The 19,099-nt window shown below is 37.2% G+C and overlaps 1 protein-coding gene across 6 annotated transcripts in view; it reads left to right on the top strand.

The window, feature by feature from the left end:
• TULP4 (tubby like protein 4) overlaps positions 1–19,099 on the top strand; it is a 158,650-nt gene that overhangs the window by 33,480 nt on the left and 106,071 nt on the right. Inside the window, exon 2 of one of the 6 annotated variants that reach the window (XM_027634095.1) lies at positions 13,886–13,930. The exons of the other annotated variants lie outside the window; for them this stretch is intronic. Within the exon in view, the coding sequence (XP_027489896.1) occupies positions 13,919–13,930 (12 nt within the window). The 5' untranslated portion in view covers positions 13,886–13,918. The remainder of the gene's footprint in view (positions 1–13,885; positions 13,931–19,099) is intronic. 6 annotated transcript variants of the gene reach the window in all.

Genomic DNA, 19,099 nt, shown 5'->3' with positions numbered 1-19,099 from the left:
TCTCTTTTTCTGTATAATGCTTCATGGAAAGTGCAAGTGATGCCCAGTGGCATACTGAGTGTCTTGGGCAAGTGTGAGGGCTTTGTTTCTGCTTTTTAGTTGTGTTTGGATGTGCTCTTTAGAAAGAATCTGAATTTGAAAAGCTTTGCTGTTGGGTTAGTGCGTAGAATGACATTGTATGTACTGAAATGAAAATGAAAGATACAATGTGGTTTTTTTTCTTGCCCTTTGTGCTACTTCTTGGGTGACCTCTTTGATATATGTTACCCTTTTGACATAAGCTGCACCAAAGATTCAGAAGTGGGTGGTTTTGGTTCTTGTGTAATATTAATAACAATCCTCTTTATAATGAAAAAAGGGAGCAGAAGATAAATACTTAGTCTGAAATATTTGCTTTGTGTGTATGGAGGTGTGTGAGTGTATGGTAAATTATGTAGACTTGTATGTATAGATGAGAGACAGATTCATGTATATATTTTTATCAGGTTCATTCAAAAATTTACAGCCATGTTTTCAGGAAAAATGATGTTTGAATCCAGCATTTTGGTTTGAACCATACCTAGTTGTCAGTATAACAATTACAAATTTCATTTTATTTTTTAAATGTGTGATAGAGTAATCACTTTTTGTTTCTCCGTATTTTGTTCTCTAACTTTTCTGTGAACCTGGGCACTTGTTTTTCTTCTTTTGCATAATAGATGTTTTGGAAACAATGAAGGAAGTGCTGTTTATGGGAATGTGAATTCTTGTTGCAGAATGTGGAAATATGAGACTAAGTTTAAGTATGTTCCCAGTTAAGTAGGCAGTTAAGCGTGTTCATATGCACGCTGCCCTTTGGTTTTGGTGAGTTTTGCTTCATTTACTCAGTTCACCATTAGATTCTCTTTCTGGGTCACTGCATCATTGCTGTGCAGATTGAGCTGTGCTGTTTGTGCATCTTTTCACCTAGCAGTGATTGGCATGAGAGAGACTCTCAAATGAAAGCAAGATGTTCTGTTTGAATCTTTTTGTTGTTGTTTGGGCCCTTAAAATATGCTAGGTCAAGCTTGTCATTAATAGAGTTGTGTTTCTGTAAGTAATCTTCCTAATAGTAGAAAATATGTGAATGACCAGAGGGGAGACTGCCAATTTATTTCTCTCTACGGCCCTACTAAACTGATAATGGTGGGATCTTACTGAAGGAAGAGAGAAGTGGCTCCGGTGCAAGTAGCTTTCCATGATGAGTCTGTGGCTGCCATCAGATTTTCCTGCTGGCATGTTTTTTTGAGCATCATTTTAAGTGAAAGTTCATTCTTACAAGATGATGTGTTATACAACACTCTTCACCAGGCTTACCAAATTTAATCCTTTTATAGGAGGATCCTGCTTATTTGAGTAGGAATGAAACTGTAATACAAGTTTTGTTACTTGTTAAAGGTATGTAGTTGAATGGACAGCAAGATTATTTTCTTTTGAAAACACCTTTCCTTCTAAGTCCATCTGCTGAAAGATTCTTGGAAGAAAATATTGAACAGCAGCATTTATTGCTCATATTTGCATAAGAAGTAGTAAATGTTTTGTTTTCTCGTTCTAGTGTTAAAAAGCAAGCCACAAAAACCTTGTCTCTTCTGTGTACCACACTACATAATGTAAAATGCTAATTTTGAAAGCATATCCTGGTAAATGTGTCTGATTAAAGCCATGTGTGTTGTACAGAATGTGCCCAAAGGAATGTGATTGACCTAAAACTTTAAGAGCCTGTTTGATTCACTGACCATTTCTAGAAGAATATTATATTGTGTGTTTTCTAGAAGTGGTGATTTATACCTATATATATTTTTCTCTACGATAAAGCTAGGATGGCAAGTCAAGTTTATTGCTTTTCAGTCGTACAATGCTACTTCAATATCAGTATGCATTTGATTATAAAGTATAAAATGCGGAAATGAACAGAGCGGAAGAGTGAAAATACAGAATCTAAATGCTTTCTATTTGGAGTGTAACTAACAGCAAGCCATGAGCAGAGCTTGTGTTTCATTTATTGTACATATATTGTATTTCAGTTTTAGGGTGAAAATCTGGAAGAGGTAATGTGGCAACACTGTGCTTTTGGCAAGAATGTGAAACTATTTTTCAGTGGGTCAGGAAGGTGAATACTAGTGATGTATTTTTGCAATGTTTTTATGATTGCTGAAGAGATTCGCTGAAACCTTATTTTGGGACACTTTTTTGACTGTAATAACATATCTGTAGCATATCAGAATAAACAAGAATGAAGAATCCCCAGGACTGAATTACTGACACGCATATTATAGTGATGGATTTGAATGACTCATCATGTCGAACAATAATTGAGAATTATAAGTGCTGTAGTGTGAGCCACACTTATGTTTTTACAATTGCTTCAAGGTTGGTTTTTAGAGTTTGCAACAACCTCATTTCTTTTTTTGTAGTTACTAAGAAGAATTACAGGAGTTAAAATAAGCATATTCCCTTTATTCTGTGACAAGAGGTGAAAAAAATGTACTTTTTGATAAATCTTTCTTTTAACTTTGGCACTGCATTTACAATCCTGGATCTCATTTACATAAGGGTCAGCATTCTGAAAAAATGAAAACTTAAATGTGCACATATCAAAGGCAGAAGAAACTTCGATGCAGAAGGAAGGGGAGGTGTGTGTTATGCAGCAATTCTGCAGCTACCGTGTGTTTTACATGTAGGAGGTGGAATACTTTGCATCTCTGACAATGGGATAAGAAGCATCTCTATGTGAGGGTAGGTAGTGGATGGAGCAGATGTGAATGACTGCAGAGGCACATCATTCAGTCTGGCTTTGGAGCTTTTCATTTATTCCAGAAGAACAAACTGACAGAAGCTGGCATTTTGTGGGGTTTTGTCTGGCAGAAAGGTTATGGGGCAGGAAGATGTGCCATTGTACCACAATGTGTGAATTAGCAGTCAAGGAGCAGAGGCCTGGTGATCTAAAATACCTTCCCTTTCTCCCGCATGGTAAATGCAGTTCTTTGTCGAAATTTAAGAGTGAAATTTTGAATTCTTTGATTTTGACCTAACTTGACTTTCCTTGGCTGCACTGGGAAACTGTTGAAAAGGAATAGAGCACATTCCTTTTATGACTTATTATTTGTGTAATAAATTAGATATAAAATGAAAAATAGCTGGTCACTTTAGCAGGGCCAGTATTTTACCTAGAGTGACTAGTAGTACCAGGCTGAATAATTTTTGTAGTACGGCAGAGACACCAGCTTTCAGCATCTAATCCATCTTGAATTTTCTGGGGAGAGATTTTCAAGGGGATCTGTAAAGGATAATTAGAAAAAAGCCCAAACTTATCTTTATGGGGCTTCAATGACCCTTATAGGGATCTTCCCTTCCAGTGAAATATTTGTAAAATGTCTGCAAATCAAATTGGTTGGATGGTGCTGTTGTAGGTATTTTTTAATGGTTTCTGTTGTGTCTAGTGTATTAAGATGGTAACAATTTCTATGGCACTTAATGTTTCTTAAATTATTAGTGTTTAAAAAAATGTTTTGCACGTATACATTTTCTTTTGACTGTGCTAACTGAAAAGACATCTTTGATATATTTAATAAGATTCAGTGTGCTAATTCCTGGACTGAAGCATTGAAAAGTATTCCAAGAATATGCAAATTCAGATGCAGTGAATTAAGTAACATGCTGAATATATTATTGAGTATATATAACATTTTTTACTGTAAACATAAAGTAAACTGCTAATTTATTTACATTTGTCATTATTTGAGTGTTCCAAGTGCATGTCTACTCCTGTAAAAAACCCACCCTGTTTCATTTAGCACAGGATTTAGAAGTAGATAGGGATGTAAACATATCTCAGCTGGACTGTCAAATGAATTAGTTACACCTTTTTAAAGGGATGCTGTCCTTTAAAAATATTCAATATATGTTTCTTTTCATACTGCATTAGTTATGGAAGTCTGCACAGTTCTTGGTTTGGTTTGGTTTTGTTTTAGAGTGGAAGGAGCTTACGAATTGTTTTTCATGTTTTAAAAAGAAAGCTTTTCTTTATGCTGTCCCATCTCTTTGAGCTTGTATGTATCTGGCAGAGCAGATTCTTTCCAGAAGTCTATTGCTTGTGTGGGAAATAAATTTAAAAACAAACAAACAAACAAACAAACCCCTTTTTCAGTAGTGTTTCTTGCTTTGTAGGTCACTGGTAATAATACAGAAAAACAGTACTGGAAAACTTTGTTTGTTTAAACTTTGTTTTAATGTAACTTGTATTTGAAACTTAAATGTGATTTTTATTATGATTCCTGGACAGAAAAATCAAGTCAGCATGTGAGTTTTGTCAGCATGGATCTATTGTATCAACTGTTACCTTCAGACACACCTGTAACAGTTGTTACAGGTGAACAGTGTAAATATCTACTTGAGGCAGAGTGATACCACAATGATACCTTTTGGTTGTAGAAGCCTCAGTGGTACAAGACATACACTGATGTAAACTGCAGTGGTACTGCAGATCCTCTTTTCTGTTTTTCTGTCACTGTACACGGAAGACAAGATATTTGTTGGCAGAAATACAATCTCTTTGTTAAAGCAAGCTAGTGTAATTGGAAAAGACAGGCAAGCTTTTGGGCATACAAGGTTCTGAAGAAGGACTTGTCTTCTGAAAGCTTCACTAGTTTTTACAACCCTCCTATCAGAGACAATGCTAAATCTGTCTACAAACCATACCTTTCCTCTGTCCTTAAACTATTATGGCTACAGAAAAATAGTGCTACAGAGAGAGGCAGAATTAGTCGGAAGTGACTTGTAGGACAATAGATCTGTGCCTAACTGTGCTGGCTCTGTTCTATTTGTATCATGACTAGTATTGCCAGACTTTTCTGACTGCATATTTTCAGAAAGGACAAACATTGGGATTTCATGTAGGTTCCTTATTATACCCTCATGAACTGTCTGCTCTGCACTTGGGCTGGGTGCTCGAGCGCTTTAATTTCTTAAAGTAAGTATTAAAAGAGCCAAAATGCATTTTAAACCTCATTGTTAGTCTTTTACCAATCTTTTCAACTTTTGATGAAGCTTACACATGTCCTGTGGCATGCAAAAGTGCCTTGTATAGCCTTCTCTTAAGAGAATTAGCAAAGAAAATAAATGAAGCAGTAAGCTGGAAAGGATTGATCCTCTCCCCTTAAATGACAAATAGCAGACCTGCTGCTTCCCATTTCCAAGCCCTATATCGGTATACAAATGCCAAGGTATGGCCTAAACTGTTCCAGTACACCTTCTGCATAGTTTTTTTACTCTAAGAAGTGCGACCACTTTCAATGTGTCTTATTTCTTTGTGATACTATTTTTTTCCAGCCACACTCAGCTTCTACTTTCACAAATAGTTGGCTCTTTCTGTCTGACTATCCACCTTTCTCAATGGCCTCAGAGTTCGAGCCTCTGTAGGAGCTCTCAAATTCAGGGGGCATTGACTGCTCAGTGCAGTCTCTTCTTAATAAGGTACAGGATTATATTTGTTCTTATGCAGTTGTGTGGCTTTGAAGCAAACCATCCAATATTGCTACAATTGTTGAGTAATGAGAGTTGGTAATGCTTCATTGATGTGCTTCTTGAAAGTTATTTTTGTAGGTCATGCAACACAGTTTGTTTACTGTAAAGGATCATCAGCTTGGAAATTTTCAAATGAGAATTTTCCTGGTTTGTGCTAATAAGCATCTAGAAAATCACCCTCGAACTTGGGCAAAAAAGGAATATATGACATGAAACCAGTGTTGTCAGCTTTTAAACAGAATCAATTATATTTGTAAGTGAGTCATCAATGCAGTTTTAAAGTTTACCCTGCCGTAACAAGTTGCTACAGTTTTGTTGTTCTGTAATTCTACTCAAAAAAGTTTGAAGTGTAATCAGGCTCACCTTTATCAGAAATTAGCCCTAAGCTTTTATTCATGTTAAATCGATGAAAGATAACAACATGCATATTTTAAGATAATGATACACCTGAGGGGCATTTCTTGTTTTTGAATTAGGGTGAAGATACTCTATTGCTCTGGATAGAAGCAATTGTTCAGCATGATAATTTCTATGTTCAAGGAAAATAAATGCATTTTCTTTAAGAAAAGTTTAATGATGTGGACCTGTTGATGCACTGAATAGGTGAGATTACTCACCAGTTAGACAGTTGATACCTAAACTTGGAATATGAGCACTTTCACAGTGAGGTGCTGAATCAGGAGCTCAGTGTGTAATTCTGAAGACTTTGTATAGGCATACATACATACTGAGCATCCGAATGATGGAGAAATTGAGTTTTATGGTGGCATTTCCGAGGCATAATAATCATTAAGGACACTGCCTTGGTTTAAACAGTTCCCAAAGGAATTCATCAGGTTACAGATAGTCTGAAGATACCCATTACAAACCATAAGCATTTCACAATATAATGGAACGTAGAGCATCAAGTAATTACTTGTCAACTATAGCTAGAATGTAGTAGGACAGACAAAAAAAATTTTGTAGGCACTTATCCTTGGGGAACCACCATCTCTGCTCTGATAGCAATCTTTTCTGAACATGTGTGAACTTCTGAGGGAGTTCTCAGTATTCTCTTTGCATTAGGAACTTCTTTAAAGGGAAGTAATCCACTTGTGTAATAAAAATGTTATGGGAAGTAATGAAAATAAAGTTAAATTGGGGAAAGTTTTGTGAATTTTCAAAAAGAAGTGCTGGTTTATTGTGATGTTTCAGTTCTGGAAATATTTGACAAACTAGTATGCTGGAAAATAGTATCCTTATATGCATTTTAAGGAAATGATATGTACATAGATGCCTTTAGTAATGAAGAAAATATGGTTTTGTTTACCCTAATCAGAATGCTGAACATGAGCAAGCAATGTAACCCTTACAGCAAAGAAGGCAAATGGTGTCCTTGGTGACATTAGAAGAAGTATTGTCAGCAGGCTGAGGGATGAGATGCTTCCCCTCTGCACAGCACTAGTGAGGCCACATGTGGAGGACTGTATCTGGTTCTGGGAGAGGTGGTGGTGGGGTTCCCAGTACAACAGAGATCAGTGAAAGGCCACAAAGATGATTAAAGGACTGAAGCACCTCACTGCTGAGGAAAGGCTGAGAGAGCTGGGACTGTTCAGCCAAAGAGAAGGCTCAGTAAGATCTTATTAATGTATATAAATACCTGAAAGGAGGGTGCAAAAAGATGGAGCCAGGCTCTTAGCAGTTCCTGGTGACAGAGGAAAAGGGCACAAACTAAACAGTGGGAGGTTCCCTGTGAACACCAGGAAATATTTTTTCCCTGTGAGGGCAGGTGGCTCAGGTAGCTTAGAGAGGTTGTGGAGTCTCTATCCTTGGAATTATTCAAAAACCATCTGAACATAGTCCTGGGCAAGCATTTCTGTGCCCTTTCTGGAGCAGGGAGCTTGAACCTTCCAGAGGTTCAACCCCAACCACTCTGTGACTCTGTAATACAAATCTATTTGTAAATCTAAGTGAAATTCTTTGCACCTGGATTGGTGAAGCAATAGCAAAACAACAGCTCTTGAAGACAGGCAGGAAGTGGTGAATATACAAAAGTGTATAGAGAAGCCATTCAAGCTTGGCTAAAATGAGAGAACAAACTGATGTGCTAGAGGAAGGAGAAAGCTTCTTTTCTGAGGAGAAATCCAGATGATTTTCCAAGTAGTCAAGCAGAAAGTCGAAGCTGTTGCATGTGAGGGTAACTTCACAAGAGAAACAGAATTTAGGAAGGAAAATTGTCATTGATCTGAAGAAGAGAACAAACTGTTTAGGTGGCACAAACCATGCGGCTGGAAAAGTTTTAGAAGCAGCTGCAGAGCATAAGTCTGTTGTAAACTATAGAAATCTACAGCCCTGCTTAAAACAAAGTGATAAAAAATGCTAAATGTAGACAATGAAAAATGAGACTTCTGTAGGAAATTGAATCACAAAGTAGCAGTGCCCTAATTACTGAGTTGGCTCATCTGCTTATAAAATGAGAGAATGGCAAGTAACTGTTTCATCGAGGAAAGATAAGGCAAAACTATGAAGAAACCTGCAGCAGCAGATGCACACTACGATAAGTATGTACCTGAATATGTGCAGGAGGAACAGGTGTAGCTGGAGTACAACCAGTCTCGGAAATGTTGTTCAAGCAGAGAATGATGCTGGCTTTTGTGAAGCTGAGCAAATGTGTGGAGGATCTGACCTTCACTGCCAGCAGAAGGCAGCAATCAGTTCCACAGATGTAGTTTCCAGAGAGGATAATGGCCAGCAGCAGAAAGCTGATTATCAGCAGTATGGTGACGTCCTGAAGCTAGTGTCTTGAGTGGTGCCCTGAAGAGGGGGCCAAACATAAGGACCTGCGAGAGGTCCTGGAGAAGTTGAGAAAGAGGGAATATTTCAGTCTGTTGAAGAAAAAATTCTGAGTAAAGTGAAAAAAATGATAGAGAGTTCTCCCACCCAGGGAAGAGACAGCTCTCAAGCCTTGAACCTGGAGGACTTAGGGGAGATTGAGTTTCACAGAAAAAAGGATTTCCCCGAAAGGAATATCACGGTCATTCTTCAGGTAGAGACACAATAGAAAATTATGTCAGTGGAAAAAAAGAGGTGTGAAGGAGAATCAAATAGTCTTGATTATTTGATTACAAAATACTAAAAATGGAGGTATTAATAATTTCTAGCTACCCTAGTGAGGACCTTCCTTGAGGAATGACCTTATCTGTAAAGTATGCACATGTGAAGATATCCCAGAAGGCTCGGTCGAGGATGCAAAGAAACTGCTTTCTGATGCTCTGCTTTTGGTAAAAGGAGTGTTGATTGTATACTAGAGAGCTTAGTTTATAAGGGATATGACAAGGCAGTTATATTAGAATTATCATAAGGAAAAGGTGTCCTGTTTCTTCTTTTCCTTCCCCTAATTCTAATTTGGTCCTGTGCAGTGTTTTTTGAGCCTGATAATAGACAAATACCTTGCTCCTCAGTTGAGCAGTATTCTGGGAGCATATGATGCTGCACAGAAGTGAGAATGTTAAATGCCTGGTTAGTTAATAAAGAGTGTTGTAAGGAATGGATGATCAAAATGTTTAGTTCCTTGAAATAAGGTGTCTTAAAAGTATGCGGAGGACTAAGTGTCTAAGAAAGGCTGCATTTTGACACTACATGTCACTTCTTGTTCTGGTAGTATGTTAGGCATATACTTCATGACCTAAATGGGACCAATACTGAATAAAGTGTATGAAATGGAAGAGCATTTGGTGTTTCGGTTACAGGCTCAGATTGCTTTACTGTACAAAGTCAGTCATTAAGTTATGTTTATTGGTGCATAAAATAAATGCTTTTTTACGTGTCATCTTAGCAATGCAGCTTTTGCCCATGAGAGACCCCACTGATCATAGATATTAGAGTAGGAATTGCTGTTTTCTTATGAAAAATCATCATCATCATCTACATGTTTCATTTAAACTTTATTGCATTTCCAGCATTCTTACTTATTCCAGTATTTAGAATAATACCCCCAATACTTTCTTCAGATCTTCTTTAGAGATTCCAGACTCCACACTCCACATGAGAGAGAAGTCTGCATGTCATAAGCTTTCTTGAACATTAGCAATATTTATGCAAGTTATAAAAATGCAAACTTGTTTATTGAGAAATATGTATTGGCATAGACATAGATGTTCTTGTTTGAGGGAAATCAGAAGTCTTTTGAAGCAGTGCTTCAAATTAAGAGTTGTTCATAATGACAAAATTTGTCCTGCTGCAAGTTCTTTCTCCAGAAGAAGCAAATCCAGCAGGGAGCTTAACAAATTAGAGTATTGTCGTTTTAATACATACTACTTATGCAACCTTGTTATTATGTCTTATGGCTGCCATAAAGTCATTCTGTCCTATAAACATGTTAAAATTAGGTTTTGACACAATGTTATTATGTATTATTAAAGGCCCTGCCTGAGGCTGGAATTTCATTGGGTTAATTGTGGTAACAGTTCTAATCTCTGTGGTCACTGAGTATGTGTGATAATTGTCTCCCTCAGCCAGCTTCCCCTAGTTGCCTCAGAGTGAAGAAGTGATATGTAGTTGTGATTACACTGGCCAGGGAGATGACTATGTTTAATGCAGGCAAGCAGGTGTCAGTAATTACAGGTGTAGGTCACTTTTCCATCCTGAAGTTCTTGAGTTGCTGCTAACAACTAAAATGAGCCATTTAATCTCTGAAATGGGAGAGGGAGATGCCTTCTCTAAAAACAGATGATCCTAAACTACCATTTGGGACAAATACATGTAATTTTGATTCTGTACGTACAGAATATTTTCATAATGTCTCGTTCTTATTTTAATTACTCTTTATGCAGCTTTGCATAACTGTAACAATAATCAGAACATGTTTGTCAGATTGGAAGAACTTCAACATGTTCATAAGACTAGAAAACATAATACAAAGAAGTTGAATTTTACATCTCTACATGTTTTAGGAATGACATGGACCTGTTGAAGCAGATCCAGAGGAGGGCCACAAAAATGGTCAGAGGGCTGTTGAACCTGCAGAAGTCAAGTCTCTGGGTAGACCTTACAGCAGCATTCCAGTACCTAAAGAGAGAAGAGGGAAAACTGGAGAGGGACTTTTTACGAGGGCATACAGTGACAGGACAAGGGGTAATGGGTTTAAGCTGAAAGAGAGTGGGTTTAGATTAGATATTAGGAAGAAATTCCCTTGTGAGGGTGGTGAGGCTCTGGAACAGGTTGCCCAGAAAAGTTACAGATGCCCCAGCCCTGGAAGTGTTCAAGGCCAGGTGGAATGGAGCTTTGAGGAACTTGGTCTAGTGGAAGGTGCCCCTGCCCATGACAGGCAGAACCCCTTTAAAGGTCCCTTCCAACTCCAACCATCTAGTATTCTACTTTACTTACATATATATAAGAGCTGTAATATATATTGTGAGATTAAAAAAAATCGTGTAAGTAAAGCTGTTGAAAAAATAACAACCATAGAAAAGTTCTGTTCCACAGAAAAGTACACTAACAAGAAATTAAACCATTTGATCTAGGGACCTCTTACAGTCTTCTGATGTTTCATACTTTAGTTTCATCTAGCTTAATAAAGTATGAAACAAATGTTCTCTATTGAGCTAAAATTCATATGAAGCTTGATAAAAGTGCAAATAGATGAGACATGCCGTAACTTAGGATACTATTTTAAATGAGAGCATAGCATTTTTTTTAGTGACCTTTGAATATTCTTATTTTCTGGTTAACAGTTTTTCAAATCTGCTGTGAATAGGAACGATTCACAAACTAATTGAAGGAGTAAACTTTTTGTCCTAATTTTTTGCCTATTCATCTGTTTTGTTTTGAAGGAAATGAAATCTGATTTTACTGTGGCTGTTCAGTGCTTTCAGTGTTTCTTTCCTAAAATTCCCCTTTTTTGGTGCATGAAGAATTAATGACAATAGCTGAAATGAAACTAGAAGCACTTTTTTGTTACATATACACAGAATAAAAATTCTTGCTATGCACTAGGCATTTTATTACTTAATTTGAGATAGTTTTTCAAGGTAGTTTCTGAGCATGGGATTCTTACACTGAAATACACTGAGGTTTAGTTGCAAGCGTGTCTCCTGTTTGAAAATAATAAGACAAAGAGTTAAAAGATTTTAAACTTGATGGTTTTGGGCAGCTGTTATTTTTAAGTTTCTTCTGACCTTTACATTTGTAATCTTCAGGACAAAAATTTGAAAGCTTTTTAATACTGAAGTCACTCTAGTTTCTTAGATTGTCTTTTGTAATACTGCTAGTAGTATTAGAAATACCTTGCTATTAAAATTTTATATTTAAATTACTAGTGCAAATACTAGTAGCACCTGGATTTCTAGTATTATTTCTACTCACTCTCTAGAAATTGTAAGCTTTCCAATATTATTACTGTGTGCTGTTGAAAAATAGGTGGTTTTACATGGTGAGCATCCATTATTATTTTTATTGGCATTTGTTCAAGCCGAGGGTTTTACTAATTTGATGTAGGCTTCTAATATGTAATTAATTGCATGTTAATTGATAGCAGCCTTCATGAGAATAGGGAAACAGCTCAGAATTTAGTTAGAAATGGATATGAGCCTGAAGGGTCGGTAGGGTGGGAATTTGGGACTGTTTGGATGCAAGACACAGGAGTACCTCAAGGGGATAGGAGGCAGAGAGAGAGCAAGCCTGCCTGCTGCTTTTCTGTGTGACTTTCTGCCAGGCTTTGAGGTTGGACCTATGGTTCTGATGTCCTGAATTCATAAACAGCTACCAGATGTGGCCAAAATAGCTTCATCCTCTGTAGTGATCCAAACCAGAGATGACAACTTTAATAGCTCCTGGTTAAATGTAGATAGTAGATATCAGTCCTGCTCATCGTTTTGTGGATTGATGGTGGATGTCATGAGCAACACATAGGTTTTTTGTATTTCTTTTGTAAAACTTGAGCAATTTGTCAGACAGCCATTGAGTATCAGATAGAAAGATTAGGCTATCAGAAGTTATGAAATGTCAGCATTAGCTGCAATTGATTTACCAGGCCGGTTCATTTCTTTGAATGTGTCAGTGCATGCGTATTTTGATTCAGTTTTCAACTACCCGAATACATACTTTTTTTTCCCCTTTTTGGCTCCTTGGAATTCTCATCTGTTCAGTGCCTGTGGATGAGGGAAAGTTGCCCTAATAAGTTCTGTATTACTTTTTTTTGGAAGACAATAAGTATGCAGTGAATGGCATGAAGGAAAGTCAAGTCTCATGGTTAGGCAGCTGAATGTTGCTGTGGAGAATTGGGGTTTTTTTAACATAGCTTTTCACCATAACCAGGATGTATTTCTCATTTTCTTATTAATGGTGGTTATCATTTTATTATCTTTGGAACTGTGAAGATGAATCAATTAATTTTCATTAAAAGATCAGTTACTATAATTCCACAGAGGTAGCCAGCATTTCTTGGCATTTACCCATGTCAGTCTAATATTGGTGTTCTTCTGGGAATCTGGTTTCACAAGCCAATTTAAAAATAAATTTTCATGACTCATCTTCAGAGGTTGATCATGATCATTTGACCCCACAGCACATGGGCATCAATATAGTGGGGTTTTTTGGTATATATCTAACTGATCTTGAGGGATTCCTCGATGAACAGCATAGCTACCTTGAAAGCTCAAAACTTAGGTGTATAACAGTTGGAGTAAGGAGATTTTTAGCTAGGTTTTACATCCAGCTCTCTGTGATTCAGTCAATTTATGAGCTAAGAAATCACCCGTTCGGAGCTTCAGAACAATTGTAAGGATGTGGATTGTGCCCAGAGGATGTATAACATAATTCCTGTTAATGGAAGGCTTTAATAATTGAGTTCAGTGTTGTTGATGATAACATTAGAGATGTCAGATCTAACTTGTCCTTTTGAGCTTGACTTTTTAAAGTGCTCTAAAAAAAATTCTGTGAGGTACTTATATGCGGCAGCAATTATTAAGACTGAGAATCACAGGCATTTAATTGAATCTGAAACATGGTAGTGTGACTCCCTTGGGTAGGTGTGAAAGCTAGAAGGAAGTCAGATAGTAAATGGAGTGAAGCTTCTTATTGTCAATTAACTCCAGAATTGCTTGAGAAATGCAGTTTATCAGCCAACTTACTGTATTCTCACCAGTACTGCAAATACCACCGCGGTCTGAAAAATCGAGTTGAGCTTTTAATCCTCATGAGTAATCAAGGTAGATTAATGTAGGTTTGTTCTCCTATATCATCTGTCCAACGTGGTATTTCCAGCAGGTCTGAGTGAGTTTAATGGAAAAAACTGTTGCATTTATGAGTAAAGATGTTCCTTTTGTTCTGAAAGCAGTAAAAAGTATGTTATCTTTTCTCTTTATAGTGATAACTCTGAGGTGTTAACTTTTTATCTTGAATGTCACTGAAGGTGAGTTTTGAATACACATGGGGAGCAAATTTATTGAGTAAACAGTTGCTACTGTTAAATAAATCATCCTTAAGGCTGCATTTTAAAGCCCTTACATTGCCGGAATGAGGCAGAGGCCCATAAAATACTCAACAGAAGGTGCATGAAATGTACAGGAGGCTTTAAAAAGGGGGCTAAAATGTCTTTTTAAATAACTTTTATACTTCCAGTTGGTTGCAGAGAATGCTGTTTTGGGTTCACTGTCCTATGTGTTGGTGGCTGATTTTCTAAATTGTTTTTACAAGTGTCTAGCAATAACAATTTCATCATACTGTGCTGTGGCACTCATGGATAACTTCAGTCAGTATAGATTTGCTACTATTCTTGTGAAATCAAAATTTTCATTAATAGTGAACGTTGGGTTATTGTTTTTAAAATATTCGTGAGGATGGTACTGCTTTTAGTGGAACATGTTAGATTATGTAAAATATTAAGCTAGTGTGTTTATAATGACAGCTTTCTATTTGGTGTGTGATTTTTTGTTGTGTTTGTGTTGTTTGGGTTTTTTTAACAGATCGAGAGTATTTGAACTTTTCACCTAAAATACAGTTTTCAAAAGCCATTTTACTCACTCCTCTTCATCTTTTTGTATTTCTACTGAAAGAAAGTAGTCTGCTGCTTTCTTCATTCACTACTTTGGATAAGTAAGGGGGGAAACCTTGAAAATACTTCAGATAAAATTGAAGGCACAGATTTTCTATTTCTGTGAGCCAGTAATAGTTTAAGTTGAAAATAAGAAGCTTGGTTTTGATGATTTTTTGATTAACTGAAAATTTTTGGAACATCTCCAGTCATGACAATCACATAATTGTTTGATGGAAGGCTGCTCACCAATTTGTATTCATTTTTGGGTGGTTATTAGCAAGCTAATAATTCTGGATGCTGTTTTGAAATTTCCTGTCACTTCTTGTCATTGTCTCTGGAAGCAGTGCGTGTCTTTCGAAGGGATTATCCTGTTATTTTATACCACATATCTCAGAGGTACTGATGAGAAGTGCAGTGTATCTAGACCAGTGATGGCCAGCATTTCTACTCAGATGAACTAATATCTTATTCAAGTGTTAAGAGAAAATTGAGTCCTTTGGCTCCTACTCTGCCACAACTGGACTTTGTGTGGGGCACTACTGTCAGAACTAGTAAAAATAAACAGGTAGCTTGTACCAGTGGGTTATATTTGTCCCTCAGTTACCTGAGCAGCAGCTGTAGAATATGCTCATTACTATGCTTTGCTCAAAGTGGTACATACGTGGAGCCCAGGTACTAAGGAATGAGCCATACTAAGGAATGAGATCCGGCTGCCTGTCTCCTTTGAGTTGTTGCTGCCAGCCCTGATAAATTGTTATGCCTTACACAGCTGCGAGAGCCGCTGCATGTCTATAGTAGTAGCACTCTGTGTTGAAGATAGCTGGAGTTGATCTGTCCCTGGAGACAGGCTATTCCTGAAGCTGAGTTGTAGCAGAAGCTCTTTGTTTGCTTCCTCCATTCTGCAGGGTTTTTGTCAGTGAAGGATCCCAGCAGTAAGTGACCAAGTCAAGCATAAAAGACTGAGGCAGGATATCTCAGTCACAAGGATGCCAAACCATCTGACATCAAAAAACTGTTAAAACTTCTAAGTATATGAGAAACTCTAGTACAAATAGCATGCTGGATCTTTTAAAATTGTTAATCTATTTTATTATCTCCCTTTTATAAATAAAGCTATATAATAAAGTCATCCAGAGTCCTTTCAGATGAAAGGCATTAGATAACGGCGCCTTTAGATGCTTACTTCTTGTCTGAGCCTGTGAATTCATTTATCACTGAAATGCTTTATTGCAAGAACTCTATTCTTACCCGTGTGTGGTGTGAAAGTATTTAAATATCTTCTTTATTTATTTTAGCTCATTTATTAAGTTTCCTATTGTGAGGCCTCTATGGCCTGAATTAAAACAGATACAAAACACTAAAGCCAAATCTCTACATAAAACTGCCAAATAAAATATATAGCCAGGCAAGATTATAAATAAATAATCAGGCACAAGCCCACCAGACCTTTTGGAAACTATCCACAAAGGAATTAATTCCCTGTTACTCAAAAGAATGGAAAAAACATGAGTAGCAGATAAAAGAGCAAAGGGGGGGGACCCCAAAATAGATAAAAATAGCTAAGTTGAAATAAACAAGTCTTGCAGTAGAGCCAGCCAGAAAAGGGCAAGAACAGAAGTGCGTGCTGAAGTGCTAACACAAAAATGTGAGTTGTTATACAGTAGTGGAAGTCACGGTGCAATGGGGTGTCCCGGGCCAGGATCTGATCTGCAACAGGCAGAGGGCTTTGCTGACACACAGACTACTGTCTGGAGTTTGGTTTTGCCTGGCCTTTTCAACCTGCCCATGGATGGCCAGCTGCAAGAAAGGAAATGGCAATGCTGATACAAGTGGGAAATCTGCTTTTCCGAAACACAAGTTTGCTTGCTTTGGTTGTAATCACACTATTAGGGCTCTCATCCACCCACTAACCAGAGAAGACCCAAGTTTTGTAGGATGGAGCCTAGAAGTTGTAAAAAAATGCATCCTTTTGAGGTTTGGATGTTACTGGTCTGGGTGATTTCTTCTCATCTTTCCCACCTTCTGTAGCCATCAGAATCCTATAGGCAAATGGAGATCGACTACAAGGGCTTATCTTTAACATGCCCTTTTTGATAGATTTCTCCATAAATGGATGTTACTTGTTGTAAAATCATTTAAATGAAATCTGTGATGCTGCCATGTTTGTTACCTGAATTGTCATCTTTTACCTGTGCCAAATTATTGTCTGCAAACAGGTTAAATTATTGAGGGCAGAAAAAAAGTCTATCATGTTACTTTGTCCTTTGGTAGAGTCCATCCTTGCCCTCAGCTCTGAATTTCATAACAACACTCCCTGAACATTGTGCAGCTCTTTTATTATACCTTCTGGCAACCTGTAGGTGATTTCTGCTTTGCATAGCTGCACTTCATGGAATTCTTATTGATGGTTACTTTTTCTACCAAGCCCATTTAGGTATTTGTTTAAACTGCACAAATAAATAAATAAAAATAATAATATTAAAATATATCTTTAATTTTACTGCTACTTTTTTGAAAGTAATATTTCTGTAGTTTTCTCTCCCTGCCCTCTTGCAGTCTCACCCTTTTGCATAAAAATATCTTAATAATAAAGTTACCATATTTTGCCCTTTATTCATTTTGAATCTCTTAAAGCGAAATCAGTGCTTTTGAAAGCTAGAAGTTGACTATTCTGGAGGATAATCAGAGAGATGCCAGTCAGAGTGGATATGGAAAAATGCGACAGTTGTAAGAATTCTTTCAACCTTCGAAGCTTATGCTCACCTGTTGCAAGCAGTCCCGGTGCAATCCCCAGTGCTGATGCTGGGGTGCCTCCTATGCAGAATCTCCTATAAATCAGGATGAGGAGCACATGTATAATTGTCTTCTAACTGGAAGATTTCACTCATTATTGTTCTGTTTTAAAAGTGTAACCAAAGACAGTCTGCAGGTGACTAGGAAGATGCTACGAATTCTTATCTACAGTCTTGTATAAACTGGAGAATTTTGACCCTGCTGGTTTATAACCAGTATTGAAGAGATGTTATATACAGTATGGCTGGAGGTTTAAAAAGTAGTGGGACATTGCAAATTTCTAAATTGCAAATTACTAAAATGTGTTTGGTATTTGTAGGTTAAAAATAGAATGGCTGTTTTAATTTAAAATTCATTTAATTGAATTAGCTAAAAAAAAAATGTACAGTAGTAATTTGTGTCTCATCAAGCAGAGCTCTGACTCTTGAAGCTTTCTTAGACACTGCAGTTGACTTTGTAAGTCCAAATTTGTCATACCCACATGAAGCCGCATCCTCTTCGTTGTAGCATTGAATGCACACTCAAATAGATGCTATGCCCCGATATGCAGGGAGGGAGGTAAAAGGAGCGTGATGAAAGGAGTTTGAGACCCTTATACATAATTTGCTGTTTAGCATTTCTCAATTCCTGTTCTTCACTGGTAGTATACTGTGAGACTTCTGGAAACTATTACTATAGTACTGGTTTTATGGTTGTGATAAAACATACTCCAGTCTTCAGACCTTTCTGGATATACTGCTCAGTGTTCTTAAAATGTCCCGTGTCAGGATTTTAACTTAATTATACAATTGAACTTTTTGATGTGATGAGAAAAAAAAGACACTTAAAACTTCAAATATTGATCTTTTGAGGAGTGAAAAAGAAATACAGGACAGACTTTACCAGAGGTAGAGAGCGAGAAAAAAAGGTTACTACTGGCACTGGCAGTTTTTAGGATTAATTTGTCTCTAGTTTGAGACAGGATGGCATGAAATTTTACATATTAAAGGCTTTGTCCACAGTGGTTAAGAGCATCCGTAGAGTAGCAAATCAAATGTTCAGATGGCACAGTGTCCTGTCTCTGGCAGTGGCTGGTAATCAACACATAAGAAAGAGTTTAAGCACCAGTAAGCTTATATTCACATTTTTCTGATACAGATCCAGCAGTCTGAAGCTCAGGAGCATTCTGGGACAGGTACCCAGGCTTTGTGTCCTTACGACTTCTTCTGTGAATTTGTGTCTTTATGACTTTCTTCTGTGAATTTGTCCAATTGCTTTTTGCATCTGTGTAAAATTTTGACCTGTTTTGTATAGTGAATTGTACAATTTATCTGTGGGTTGTGTGGAAAAAGTGTGTTCTTTTGTTGTTTGAATATCCATACTTCTGATTTCCTTCTTTTTTTTTCTACACTGGAAATGGCAGTAACAGTTGTTACTTCCATGCCACTCCTGATTTAATAGACCCATATGATATCCCTTTATAGTGATTTATTTTCCTGATTTGAATAGTGCATGTATAGAATCCAGTCTGTCCATACATCTGAGTCACCTTGTTTTTTCCCTGTTCTCAGTGTGTTTTGGAGTTGCCTTATATTCATTTTGAGGTTAGAGGAACAAGAACTACATGTAATAGAAATGAAAACCCATACTGTGCCATATTGTTGGTCTCTGTTTTTCTTTTCTCCCCCACGTCCTTACAGTTGCAAATGGAGGCCAGTGTAATAATGACAGTTGCCACTTGTTATAGTTCAGGGTGATGTGTTTCTTTGAAAG

The sequence above is a fragment of the Corapipo altera genome, unplaced genomic scaffold (genome assembly GCF_003945725.1).
Source record: "Corapipo altera isolate COAL_440 unplaced genomic scaffold, ASM394572v1 2b, whole genome shotgun sequence".
In the NCBI taxonomy this organism is placed as follows: Eukaryota; Metazoa; Chordata; class Aves; order Passeriformes; family Pipridae; genus Corapipo; species Corapipo altera.
Note: the sequence above shows the minus strand (reverse complement) of the source record. Positions and strands in the feature narration are given on the sequence as shown.